Genomic DNA, 10,621 nt, shown 5'->3' on the forward strand with positions numbered 1-10,621 from the left:
TTTCCGCAGAGAAACTTACTTGTCTAGCAAACAGGATGAAGGTCGTCTCGGCGTTCGCCGCAGCGGTGGCCGCGCTCCTCGGAGCCGCGGGCGCCACCGACATCGACAGCGGCTTCACGCAGGACGGCTCGACCACCTACTGCATGGGCGTGACCGGCGCCGTCGGCACGCCCGTGTTCGACACGCTCCAGGCCAGCAACGTCGGCCGCTGCCCCGTGGGCGTCACGCTCTCGGTCTCGGCCTCCGAGGTCCACGTGAACGACCTCATCACGGTCAAGTGGTCGGCCAAGTCCAACAAGGACGTGAGCAACTCCATCTTCCCCAACGCCATCGACTCGGCCACGGGACTGCCCGGCGCGGTCACCGTGTCGTCGCTCTACGCTTGCACGTCCGGCACCAACTGCGCTACCAACATTGCCGGAACCCCCACGGGCGCTGATGGCACCAGCACCGGCGCCTTCGGCTCCGACGGCACCAAGACCCTCGATACCAACACGTTCACGCTGCCCACGGCCAGCGACTACATCATCGTGGGCATAGTGGCGCTGCCGGGCGATACCTCGCTCAGTCTCTCGGCGGACGAATTCGTCGTGTTCAAGAAGATCAGCGTTGTGTCTGCGGACACTGTCATTTCGTCCTCCAACAACTCGACTACAGGTAGCGTAGGAAATTCTGATGGTTCGAGTGGCCCGGGCTCAAGCTTAAGCACGAGCTCGAGCGAGTGGGCGACCACTGCTCCGCCCGTAACAACTGCACCGCCGCTAACTTCAGGGCCCTCGTCTTCCACAGGTTCTCATGACAAGGGCTCTTCGGCCGGCCACTCGAACAGCCACAACCAAAGCACAGTGAACTCGCACAGCGATGCCTCGGACAGTTCGGCGGAGCAGAGCGACAAGTCGGGCTATGACGTGGGCAATGACGAGGACAGCTTGCAGTCGGGTAAGTCTACCGACGGCACCAAACAGGGCACGTCGACTTCGGCCCCCACGACGTCGGGCGACACGACGCAGCAGACGGACTCGAACACTTCGGGATCGACCAAGTCGACCTCCACCTCAAGCGGCAGCGACGGCTTCCTAAGCGGAAACGGCGTGATTATCGTCGCCGCCCTCGTTGCTTGCTGCATCGTCGGTGTCGTGGGCTTCGCCTTCGTGATGCGCCGTCGCAAGGAGCAGCGCACGAACGCGAACAAGGCCTTCGACCTGCAGTCGCCTTCGATGTCTAGTGACATGGACGACAGCGCCCTCAACAACGGCGGCAAGATCGATCTGACGTACGTTGCCAACATCTCGGCCCGCAACAACAACACCGCTGCTGAGAACATGATGAGCGAGGAATCGTCGGTGGCCATGATGGCCTCGACGGAGCGTGGATCGGAGATGAACTCGAGCCACAGCGGCGGCTCGATGCACTCGCTTCCGAAGAGCAGCTTGGACACGGACGAGTACTCGGAGAAGGTGAGCTACGGTGCCGTGGGTGCCGCTGGCCACCAGAACGAGGCTGAGATTGATGCCTACCGCATGAGCAACATGTCTGACCTGTCTATCGCTGGCGGCGCTCAGAGCGAGGCCTCGATGTCCAACTTTGGCGACTCGGTCGTGTCCGCGCGTCAGAACCAGTACCTGCAGAATGAATGGAACGACTCGGAGTCGTCTCGCATGGACTCCCGTCTGGATTCAATGGAGCAGGCTGAATTGAAGGCCCGCGGATTCGGCAGCATTAGCGGATTCAGCACGGTTAGCGGATTATCCGAGGACAACACGCGCATGACTGGATTCAGCGAGCATTCGAACCACGACATCGGTTTCTCGATGTCATCGCGCCCTACTGTTGAGTCGCGTTTCACCGAGGACTACCGCGAAACGGAGGATGCTCCTACGGTCGATGACTCCCGCTTCAGTGAAGATTACCGCGCCACCGTGGAATCGCACGTCACGGAAGACTCTCGCGCTACGGGCTTCTCCGAGGCTATGGACGAGTCGCGGATGCAGAGCGAGGTGTCCGTGGACTCCTACGGCTTCCGCGCATCGCGCGAGAGCGCGGACTCGTACAGCTCGGGTATGTCTCCCTACAGCCGTGAGGACTCGCGTATTAGTGGCTTCAGCGTTGGGTCGGACCGCTCCAGCAATTACTAGACGAAATGAAGTTTTCGGTAGTTGGCCTTCTACTGCTAGGAAGGACGCAGTGGGTGCTGCTGAGAGAGGTCAACGAGTGAGTGAGCCTTGTGATTTTGATCTCGTCTCTAGTACTCGTCTTGAGTCTGTTGATAATGTTATGATGTTTTTGATATCTACTTTACATCTACCTCACTCCGATTCAATCAATGGTAAGCAATGAAGCAACACTCGTTTACACTAAAGTACTAGTAGCAGTCTTGCCTGTTGTATTTGAGCACAAGATGAATGAATATGAGAGGAGCTGGCTACCACACCTTTAGATTAGCTATAGCCAATGCCTGCTTTTACAGTTGCTTAGATAAGCTTGTGCTCCTTGGCCAGCTTGGTGAGGTTCTCGACAGTCGAGGGCTCGCACTCCACAAGCGGGGCGCGCACGGCGGCCGTGCACTTGCCCATGAGCTGCATCACCTTCTTGATGGGCTGCGGGTTGGCCTCGCTGAACAGCGACTTGACCAAGAAGATCTGTAATTGGTAACGTCAGCACAGAATTTAGCATCGGGCGACCAATAGCGGTTGCCAGCCATTAATCACCACAAACGTACGTTCTCCAGAGCAGCCTTGCGAGCGGCTGCGTAGTCACCCTTGAGCATCGGGTCCGTGACGGCCAGCACCTTCTTGGGGGCTGTTTGCACACACACACACACACGAGAAACACAAACACGTGAGTACTTCGCAACGCAGGAAAACAGCGCGAAGTCAGCTGCAGGCACTCACAGGCATTGGAGAGCACACTGATGACACCCGTGGCGCCCATGGCCATGAGCGGTAGCGTCAGGTTGTCATCGCCGGACAGGATGGTGATGTCGCACAGGGCGGCGATCTCCATGGCCTGGTCCAGCGAGCCCGTGGACTCCTTGATGGCCACGATGTTGGGTAGCTTGTACAGCTCGGCGATAGTCTGCGGCGACAGGTTGACGTTGGTCCGGCCGGGGATGTTGTACACCACCACGGGCAGGCCCACCTCGGCCACGGCCTTGAAGTGGGCGTACAGGCCCTTCTGCGTGGGCTTGTTGTAGTACGGGCACACCACCAGGCAGGCGTCGGCGCCGTGCTCCTTGGCCGCGCGCGTGAGACGCAGGGCCTCGGCCGTGCTGTTGGAGCCCGTGCCGGCGATGACTGGCACGCGGCCGTTGACTGTGGCCACCACCTCGGCGATCACGCGGTCGTGCTCCTCGTGGGAGACCGTGGGGCACTCGCCCGTCGTGCCCATCTGCAGCGGTCATTGCAGCACGGCAGCAGCGTTAGCACAGCAAAGGAAATGCAGTAAGGTTAGTTCGAACGGAATGCGCAATCGTACCGGCACGAGGCCGTTGATGCCCTCCTGGATCTGCCACTCCACCAGCTCGCGCAGCTTGGCGTAGTCCACGGCGCTGCCGTCTTCCGTGAAGGGCGTCACGAGCGCCGTGAAGGCTCCTTGCAGCTTGAGGGTCATCGTCAGAGTCGGAGGCGGCGCCTTGTCTATTGGATTGTGTGGGCGCCGCTCGCTGACGTCGGATGAAGTTGAGGATCGGCGGGCCGCGTGCCCGCCAACCAAAGCCAGACCCGCCGACCCGTTTCCTGCCGGACTCAACACGCTGATTGGAAGCAACGCTGATTGGCGGCCCGCGCGGACAGCTTCAAGGAGCAGCACGTGGGGTGGCGTCACAGCGCCAGGATTCCCGGTCGGAAAGCCGGAGGCACAGCTTTAATCGGGCATCTCGCTTGTTGATGGCGAATGCCGCCATCGCCACGCACATTGAACACGCCATCCACGCTCGTGGTAAAGCATCGCGAACTGCTGCGTCACTGCGTCGGGGGTAGTTGCCGTCACTGCGGCGAGGTACCTACCTTCACATTTGCAAGTTCAAATTTTTGAAAAGGCGCGCGAATGGGATGGCGCGAATCCAAGCCATACTAATTCCAAGTAAACCAGAGTGATGGTCGTTCGAAACCCGACCCCTTATCGGAGTCCGCACTCGTTCGGCGAGCAGCATACAGAAACCAAGTCAACCGCGCGACGAACGCGACAGGCAGCGCGGAGATCGCTTGCAGCAAGCGGCAGCACAGGACGCGTACTCGCCGCCAGCAGCAGCAGCAGCAGCAGCAGAGCCGACGGCGCCCATGACGAGAGCCACGCCTGACCATGCGTCCTTCGGCTGCAAGCGCAAGGCGGACGACTTCGAGTGGGAATCGTCCAAGGAGAACGTCATGCCGCTCAAGCGCGGCCGCAACGTGGCCGACCTGAACAAGGCGCTGCGGGCGCACGACTCGTTCCAGACGAAGCTGCGGCTGGAGGACGAGGTGAAGGCGAAGGAAGACGCCATCGCGGCCTACAACGGCGACGACCCGCTTGCCGGCTGGCTCGACTACGTGCGCTGGCTCGAAGTCAAGATGCCGGAGGACACGAGGAAGAAGTTCAAGGTGCTGGAGAAGTGCACGCGCGAGCTCAAGGACCACGCCAGATACAGGAACGATATGCGCTACATTCGCCTCTGGATCCAATACGTGAGTAGCGCTACTGCCGACATGGCGACTGGAAGCTTAGTACTGACGATAGTCAATCTGTTTGTGTGCTTGTTAGGCGGACTTGGTGTCCAACCCGAAGGACATTTTCAAGTACTTGTACCAGAACAAGATCGGCGAGCGGGTCTCTCTCTTCTACATTGGCTGGGCTTACGTGCTAGAGACCACGGCCAACTACCCCCAGGCTCACAAGATTTATTTAAAAGCCAGCCAGAGGTACGAGTATCCGCTGCATTTGCACAAGGATGATAACGTGTTAATTATTTCTCGGTGGTGCGGATCCATTCTACAGAAATGCGGAGCCGCAGGATCTTTTGGAGAGAAAATACAAGGAGTTCCAGCGTCGTATGAGCCGCCAATGGCTGAGGATGACGGAGGAGACTGGTGTCAGCGACTTGGATGAGGTAAACCACCGCCGTGCTCTCGAAAGTTTGTCGGCGTATGGAACATTGGAACTGAGTGATGCTCAGCGCCAGCAGCTTCACCAGCATCACGCCTCTGCCCGCGCCCAGCGCGTCCAACAAGCAAACGCACACAAGCCGGTATTTATTATTTACGAGGATTCGTCGAGTCACACGATTGACCCTTTTGCTGGCAACGGTGGCTGGAAAAAGCTTGATACGGCCCAGCAACAGGACAAGGAAAACCAGATCGCGCCGAGCGCGTGGAACCCACCTTCTGCTCGAGCAGCGGCAGAAACTGGGAGTTCAACCGAGCGTCGATTGCTGCCCGCTCTGAGCAGCCGCGCAGCCGCGAATCCTCTGCAGGTTTTCGTGGATGATGAGTTTACATTGCCTGAGAGTGATTCAAAACGGAGAACGCCTCTGACACATCGTTCTCAATCGCTGCGGCAGCGAATGGAGGGAGTAGCGACAGAGGAAGAGATGCTTGCCCAGGAACCATTGAAGAATTTCACAGCTAGCGACAAAAAGCGGATGCAGAAGCAGGGGGAGAATGGCAGGTTGGAAAAATCTTGTTATGATGTCGGGCTACTGACATCCGGGACAGGCGAAGCAGTTTCCTTTGAAGAGATCCGAGCTCGTGCGTACCAGCAGTCCATCGACAGACGCCACAAGCTTGGTCAGCGGGCACTTCAAAATGTCTCCCGCATTACCTCTGCAGCTAATGTTACGGCAACCTCGTCGGCAGCAACTTCGGCAGCAACCAGTCCGCCAGCCACAACCTCGATAGTTCCTCACCAAGTTCATTTACCAGAGCGGAAACCGATCACAGTAGGGTCAGCTTCTCATGGAGTTAAGCTCACAGGGCCAGCACCAGCGCCTTTCGCTGCATCGGGTACAACGGCATCAAACGAAGTGGTACCAGTACATGACGACCAAGAGGACATGACCATTAACACTCGTGTCGCGTTGGAAGATATCAACAACATGTTTTGCAGCCCACCGCGACAGCCGAAGAAACCAAGTGTCTGGGAAGTAAAGGAGGATGACCCCGTTGAACGCAAGCTCCACTTCAGCGTATTTGACGACTCCGTGGACAGCGTAGCAGTGAATCCACAAGACCAGTCGCTGCGTCAAGATCTAAACGAGTCTATCCCGAAGCAAACTTTTCAGATCTGCACCGATGACGTCGCAGAGGAGCCCCGCACAGGAAAAAAATCGTGGAGTCAAAAGAGGAAGCCCCTTGGCGCCCGTGATGACCTGGTGCGCAGTGGACGTCTCACCAATAAAGACGTCCTTATGCAAGCTGAAAAGGATGCCGCTGCAAAGGACTTCGCAAAAAGGTAGAGAAGAGCTTTGTAGCTCTTCCTATCTATTGTATCAGGAGCAAGCCTGTCATTGTGTCCGCAATGCTTATTGAACAGCGTGTGTTTCAGCTCCTGCATTCAAGGCGTGACCAAGAATGTAGCACGAGAGGAGTCACCGAGGTACAGTTGCCATTTATTAGCGCTGGCCACCTAATCCACTGTCGTTTCAAGCGTTCAATGAAACATATATGTGCACTATGCGTTGGCTGCCCGCTGTTTTTACTAACAAATTTGGCGTCAGAAACCTTGTTCAGTCTACGGGGGAGGGCTTGGTAGAGCGGGTACCACAAAATGCCGATGTGCCAGCGCCTGCTCTCGAACTTGATCCGTACACGTTTGAAAACCGCCAAGCCTTGATCTTGGATCAGCGGGTTGAGTGGTATTTGTGTTCAAGGCCCGACGCAGTCAAACTTCATTCACAGAAGTTGCCACGATTTCCTTGCAGTAATCCGACCAAGCGGAAATTGAGGAAGCCAATCGTTATCAAGGCCAGCCCTACCTTAACGCTTCAGCTGGCAGGCGTGCTTGGCGCAGGCTCGTTTGCTTATGTTTTTTCGGCCAAAACTATCGACTCGGATAGAAACATCACCACAAACCAGGCTGTCAAGGTATACACATGCGTTATGTCGAAGCAGAATAGTGAGGTTGCACCTAACTCTTCCATCCTCAGTTCGAAAAGGAACGGCAAAATTTGGCATGGGAATTTTACATCACCAACAGAGTCAAGAAGAAACTGCGGGTTGAGAAAAAGATCCCGGATGGGGAATTCCCCCTGCCAAAGCTTAGCGGATTGCACTTATTCCCGGTGCGTAAGGGCGATGACGTAAGGATAAACCATTGATCTAAACCCATTTTCTCGCATGAACTTATCCGACAGAATGGAGCATTGATGATCATGGACAAGGGTAACTTCGGCACGCTGTTCGACGTCCTCAACTGCTACAAACAAGTAAATTGTTGTAGCTCTTGACCTTGCATTCTTGTACTGTAGCAGCTCACAGTTGTTGTCTGATCCAGGCAGGTGTCCCTTTTCCTGAAGTGCTGGCAGTTTACTACAGTATCAGGATGCTGAAGTGCATTGAGCTTCTTCACAGTGCACATGTCCTTCACGGTGACATTAAGCCAGACAATTGGCTTATGACGTACGGAAAACAATTTCTGGGGTTTTCGGTGAACGAAAAAGAACTTAGCAGCAAAAAAGATATTCAGGCTGGCGATCTCTATCTGATCGACTACGGACGATCCATCGACCTCGACCTTTACCCCGACGGAACAGTGTTCAGAGGAAATTGTCACGTGAAAGGCTTCCAGTCCGTTGAAATGCTTACGCAACGCCCATGGACATATCAAATCGACACGTTCGCCTTTTGCGGGACAGTTCACTGCATGCTGTTTGGAGAGTATATGGAGGTCAGACCCAGTCGGAACTCGAAGGGTGTGACGCACTGGGGAATTGTCAAACCATTCAAGCGCTATTGGCAGGTTGACCTATGGAAGAACATTTTCCACGCGTTGCTGAACGTTAGAAGTTGTTCGAACCAGCCTTCTTTGACCGTTTTACGGGAGCACTTGGAGAACTACTTCGTATCTGTCCCCGGCCGTCAGCAGGTACACTTATTCGGAACTCGTTCTTTCATTCTTTCTTTGTTGCGTTGCAATTCCTGACATCAGAATCTGCACTACCAGGAGCTTTACAGGCAGTTAAGTCGACAAGAGAGATTCCTCAGAAAATCAACCGTTTAGGCGAAACACGAAAAGCACAAGCATTTTATCTGAGGTGTTACTCAACTTACACAATCGAGGGAGATTAACTCAGCCCCAAGAACTGTAACTTTAGACGAGTCGCGCACATTTACCTTAGATTCACGAAAGACCTGCAGCATTGAGGTACATGGTCCTGTCGTATTGCCGGCATCGTGCAGCGCTAGCCTCACAGGTAACGTTCAACCCCGCAGTCGTGGACCTATTTGCCGAATTATCCACCCATAGCGTGCAAGCCTCGCAAAACAACAAAGAACACACACAAGAGCAGTTACCCATGATCAGCAAGCAAAAGTCAAGCCTGTGTATTCCTACGGGTTAGTCCCTCTGCGATGTTATTGCCGCGGGCTGCGAATTTCGTGGCTTCAAATGGCGGGGCGTACCTGCTGCTCTGCACCACTTGAGTTGGTCACTGAGTGCTGAGGTCAAGCACGCAGCAGTTAGTTCGTTACTGCGGCGGATTGCCGTACGGCGGATACTGATACTGGTCAGCCCCATTAGTCCCAGGTGGACCGGCAGGAGGTCCGTAGTGTCCGTAGGCTTGGTACTCAGCTCCCTGAGCAGCAGCAGCATTTTGATCCCACGACCCGTAATACGAATTGTACCCACCATCCCAGCCTTGCTGTGCTCCCCAATCTTGGCCCTGAGCTTGGTAATCATACGCGCCAGGAGGCGCCACGGGAGGCGGAAATGCCGTAGCTGGGGTGGAGCCCAAAGCAGCTGCACCAGGTGCACCTGCAGTACCCGGTGCTCCTACCGATTGCTGCATCATCCATGGCTGTGTCGCAGCGCTTGAAGACGACTTAGCCGGTTGCAACCACGGGGCAGACGCCGCTGACGTCTGAGAAGTAGAGGCATCCGGAGCCTTGTCCTTTGTGGCCGACGATGACATAGGTGCTTCGCCGAGTTGTTGCATGAACGATTGATATTCCTTGTCGATAGCGGCGTTTTCTTCTGCAGACTTTCGCTTCTGAGTACAATCGCGTGTCGGGTGGCTAGAATCTCCACAAATGGCGCATTTTACATTGACTGCCTTGAAGGTACCTGATACGGCAAATTGTGGAGCAGTTAGCGTTAGCAATGACGAGAAATACACGTGTAGCACTTAATTGCAAACGTACGGTGAGCATCTCGGTTGGGGCACTCCCATTGTCGGTGTCCCTTTTCGCCACAAATATGACAGTAGTCATCGTCGCGCAGGGTGCCATTGATGAGTGCCAATTCGCGCAACTGCTTCTGCTTGTGAGAGTTCTTCGTGTCGTCCACCGGCACCAGCAGGCTCTGGACCTCCTTCGCTGCCATGTCGATATCCTCCTCGCGATCGCCTGTAATTAGCACATGCAAGTCGTCGTTCTCATCGGCATTCGTCTTCTTTCCTTTGCTACCTTCCTTCACAGAGCCCTTGCCACGGATAGCAATCTTGCAATTCGTTTCACGTTCCATGCGCTTCTGCGTGTTGCCACGCGGGCCAATGATCAAGCCGATGAAGTTGTAGGACGGGAATTCCTTGATAGGAATGTAGATCTTGCGGTGCAATTTCTGACGAGTGTAGTCTGCCGGGGGACGGAACAGCGGATTAACCTTCACCAGTTGGTCAATCGTCTCGCGTCGACGTTTTTCCAGCGCTGCTTTCATGCGCACCTCACGGGTGTTGGTGCGCTTTCCGTTGGAGTCATACTGCGGCGGGGGTGACGGCGACCTGTTCGGATCCTTCTCAATCAGCGCTGCGTCCATCGCCACCGTCTTCAGTTTCTGGTTGATGTTATCCAGCTGCGCACGCAGCATGACCGTCTGCTGCTGCTTCTGCGTGAGCAGTCCCGCCATCGTCGAGGAGGCGCTGGGAGCTGGCGCCCAACGCGATTTTTTCCGCTTCTTCTCCCCGTTGCCGTCGGCTGCCGGCTCCACCGGATCTCCCCAGCGGCTTTTGCGCCGCTTCTTGGGCTGCTCTTCAGCTGCCTCGGGCACGTCTCTCTTCTCTGCAGTGGAGCTGTTTGCGGTCTCCCTTGGCTTGTCCGTAGAAGCACCAGCAGTCTTCTCCTTCTTCTCCGCGTCGTCCCCGTGCTCCGTGAACTTGATGTAGGCCTTGAGCACCTCCCGGTACGGCTCCCACGTTTTGAGCTCCTGCCAGAAGAGCGGGAACGCGCCGTACTTGGCCTGCCAAAATGAATAATCACAGCGCGGAAGGTTACTATCCCTGTTATGACCAAGATCCGCGAGGCCGCACGCACCTCGAGCTGCGGCCGCTGGCGGAACCAGTGCTTCATCGGGTGGTGGTAGCTCTTCATCATGGCCTCCTTCTCCTGCTGCTCCTCGTAGTGGTACTCGTCCTTGGTCGCGGCGGCCTCCTCGCCGCCGTCCACGGTCGCCATGAAGGCCGCGAAGCCGCCGGCGTCCTCGTCCGCCATCGCTGCAG

General features: G+C 56.1%; 4 protein-coding genes across 4 annotated transcripts; 2 read left to right on the plus strand and 2 right to left on the minus strand.

The window, feature by feature from the left end:
- Positions 1–35: 35 nt before the first annotated feature.
- IUM83_04278 (uncharacterized protein) lies at positions 36–2,135 on the plus strand (the record flags this gene model as incomplete). Its single annotated transcript, XM_067928339.1, has 2 exons — positions 36–657; positions 790–2,135. 2 exons carry the CDS (start codon positions 36–38, stop codon positions 2,133–2,135), a joined length of 1,968 nt encoding a protein of 655 aa, XP_067792584.1.
- A 336-nt stretch (positions 2,136–2,471) lies between these two features.
- IUM83_04279 (Dihydrodipicolinate synthase) lies at positions 2,472–3,609 on the minus strand (the record flags this gene model as incomplete). The annotated part of the gene is made up of 4 exons (XM_067928340.1): positions 2,472–2,639; positions 2,720–2,799; positions 2,892–3,387; positions 3,475–3,609. The coding sequence occupies 4 exons, from the start codon at positions 3,607–3,609 to the stop codon at positions 2,472–2,474; spliced, it is 879 nt and encodes a 292-aa protein (XP_067792732.1).
- A 668-nt stretch (positions 3,610–4,277) lies between these two features.
- On the plus strand, positions 4,278–8,152 carry IUM83_04280 (BUB protein kinase; the record flags this gene model as incomplete). The annotated part of the gene is made up of 11 exons (XM_067928341.1): positions 4,278–4,661; positions 4,738–4,895; positions 4,972–5,083; positions 5,150–5,640; positions 6,079–6,423; positions 6,517–6,567; positions 6,689–6,719; positions 7,118–7,252; positions 7,325–7,396; positions 7,465–7,589; positions 8,134–8,152. The coding sequence occupies 11 exons, from the start codon at positions 4,278–4,280 to the stop codon at positions 8,150–8,152; spliced, it is 1,923 nt and encodes a 640-aa protein (XP_067792800.1).
- A 504-nt stretch (positions 8,153–8,656) lies between these two features.
- On the minus strand, positions 8,657–10,613 carry IUM83_04281 (putative branchpoint-bridging protein; the record flags this gene model as incomplete). Its single annotated transcript, XM_067928342.1, has 3 exons — positions 8,657–9,252; positions 9,330–10,362; positions 10,437–10,613. The coding sequence occupies 3 exons, from the start codon at positions 10,611–10,613 to the stop codon at positions 8,657–8,659; spliced, it is 1,806 nt and encodes a 601-aa protein (XP_067792862.1).
- Between the last annotated feature and the right edge of the window lie 8 nt (positions 10,614–10,621).

This window comes from Phytophthora cinnamomi, assembly GCF_018691715.1.
Source record: "Phytophthora cinnamomi strain GKB4 chromosome Unknown Contig33, whole genome shotgun sequence".
Lineage (NCBI taxonomy): Eukaryota > Oomycota > Peronosporomycetes > Peronosporales > Peronosporaceae > Phytophthora > Phytophthora cinnamomi.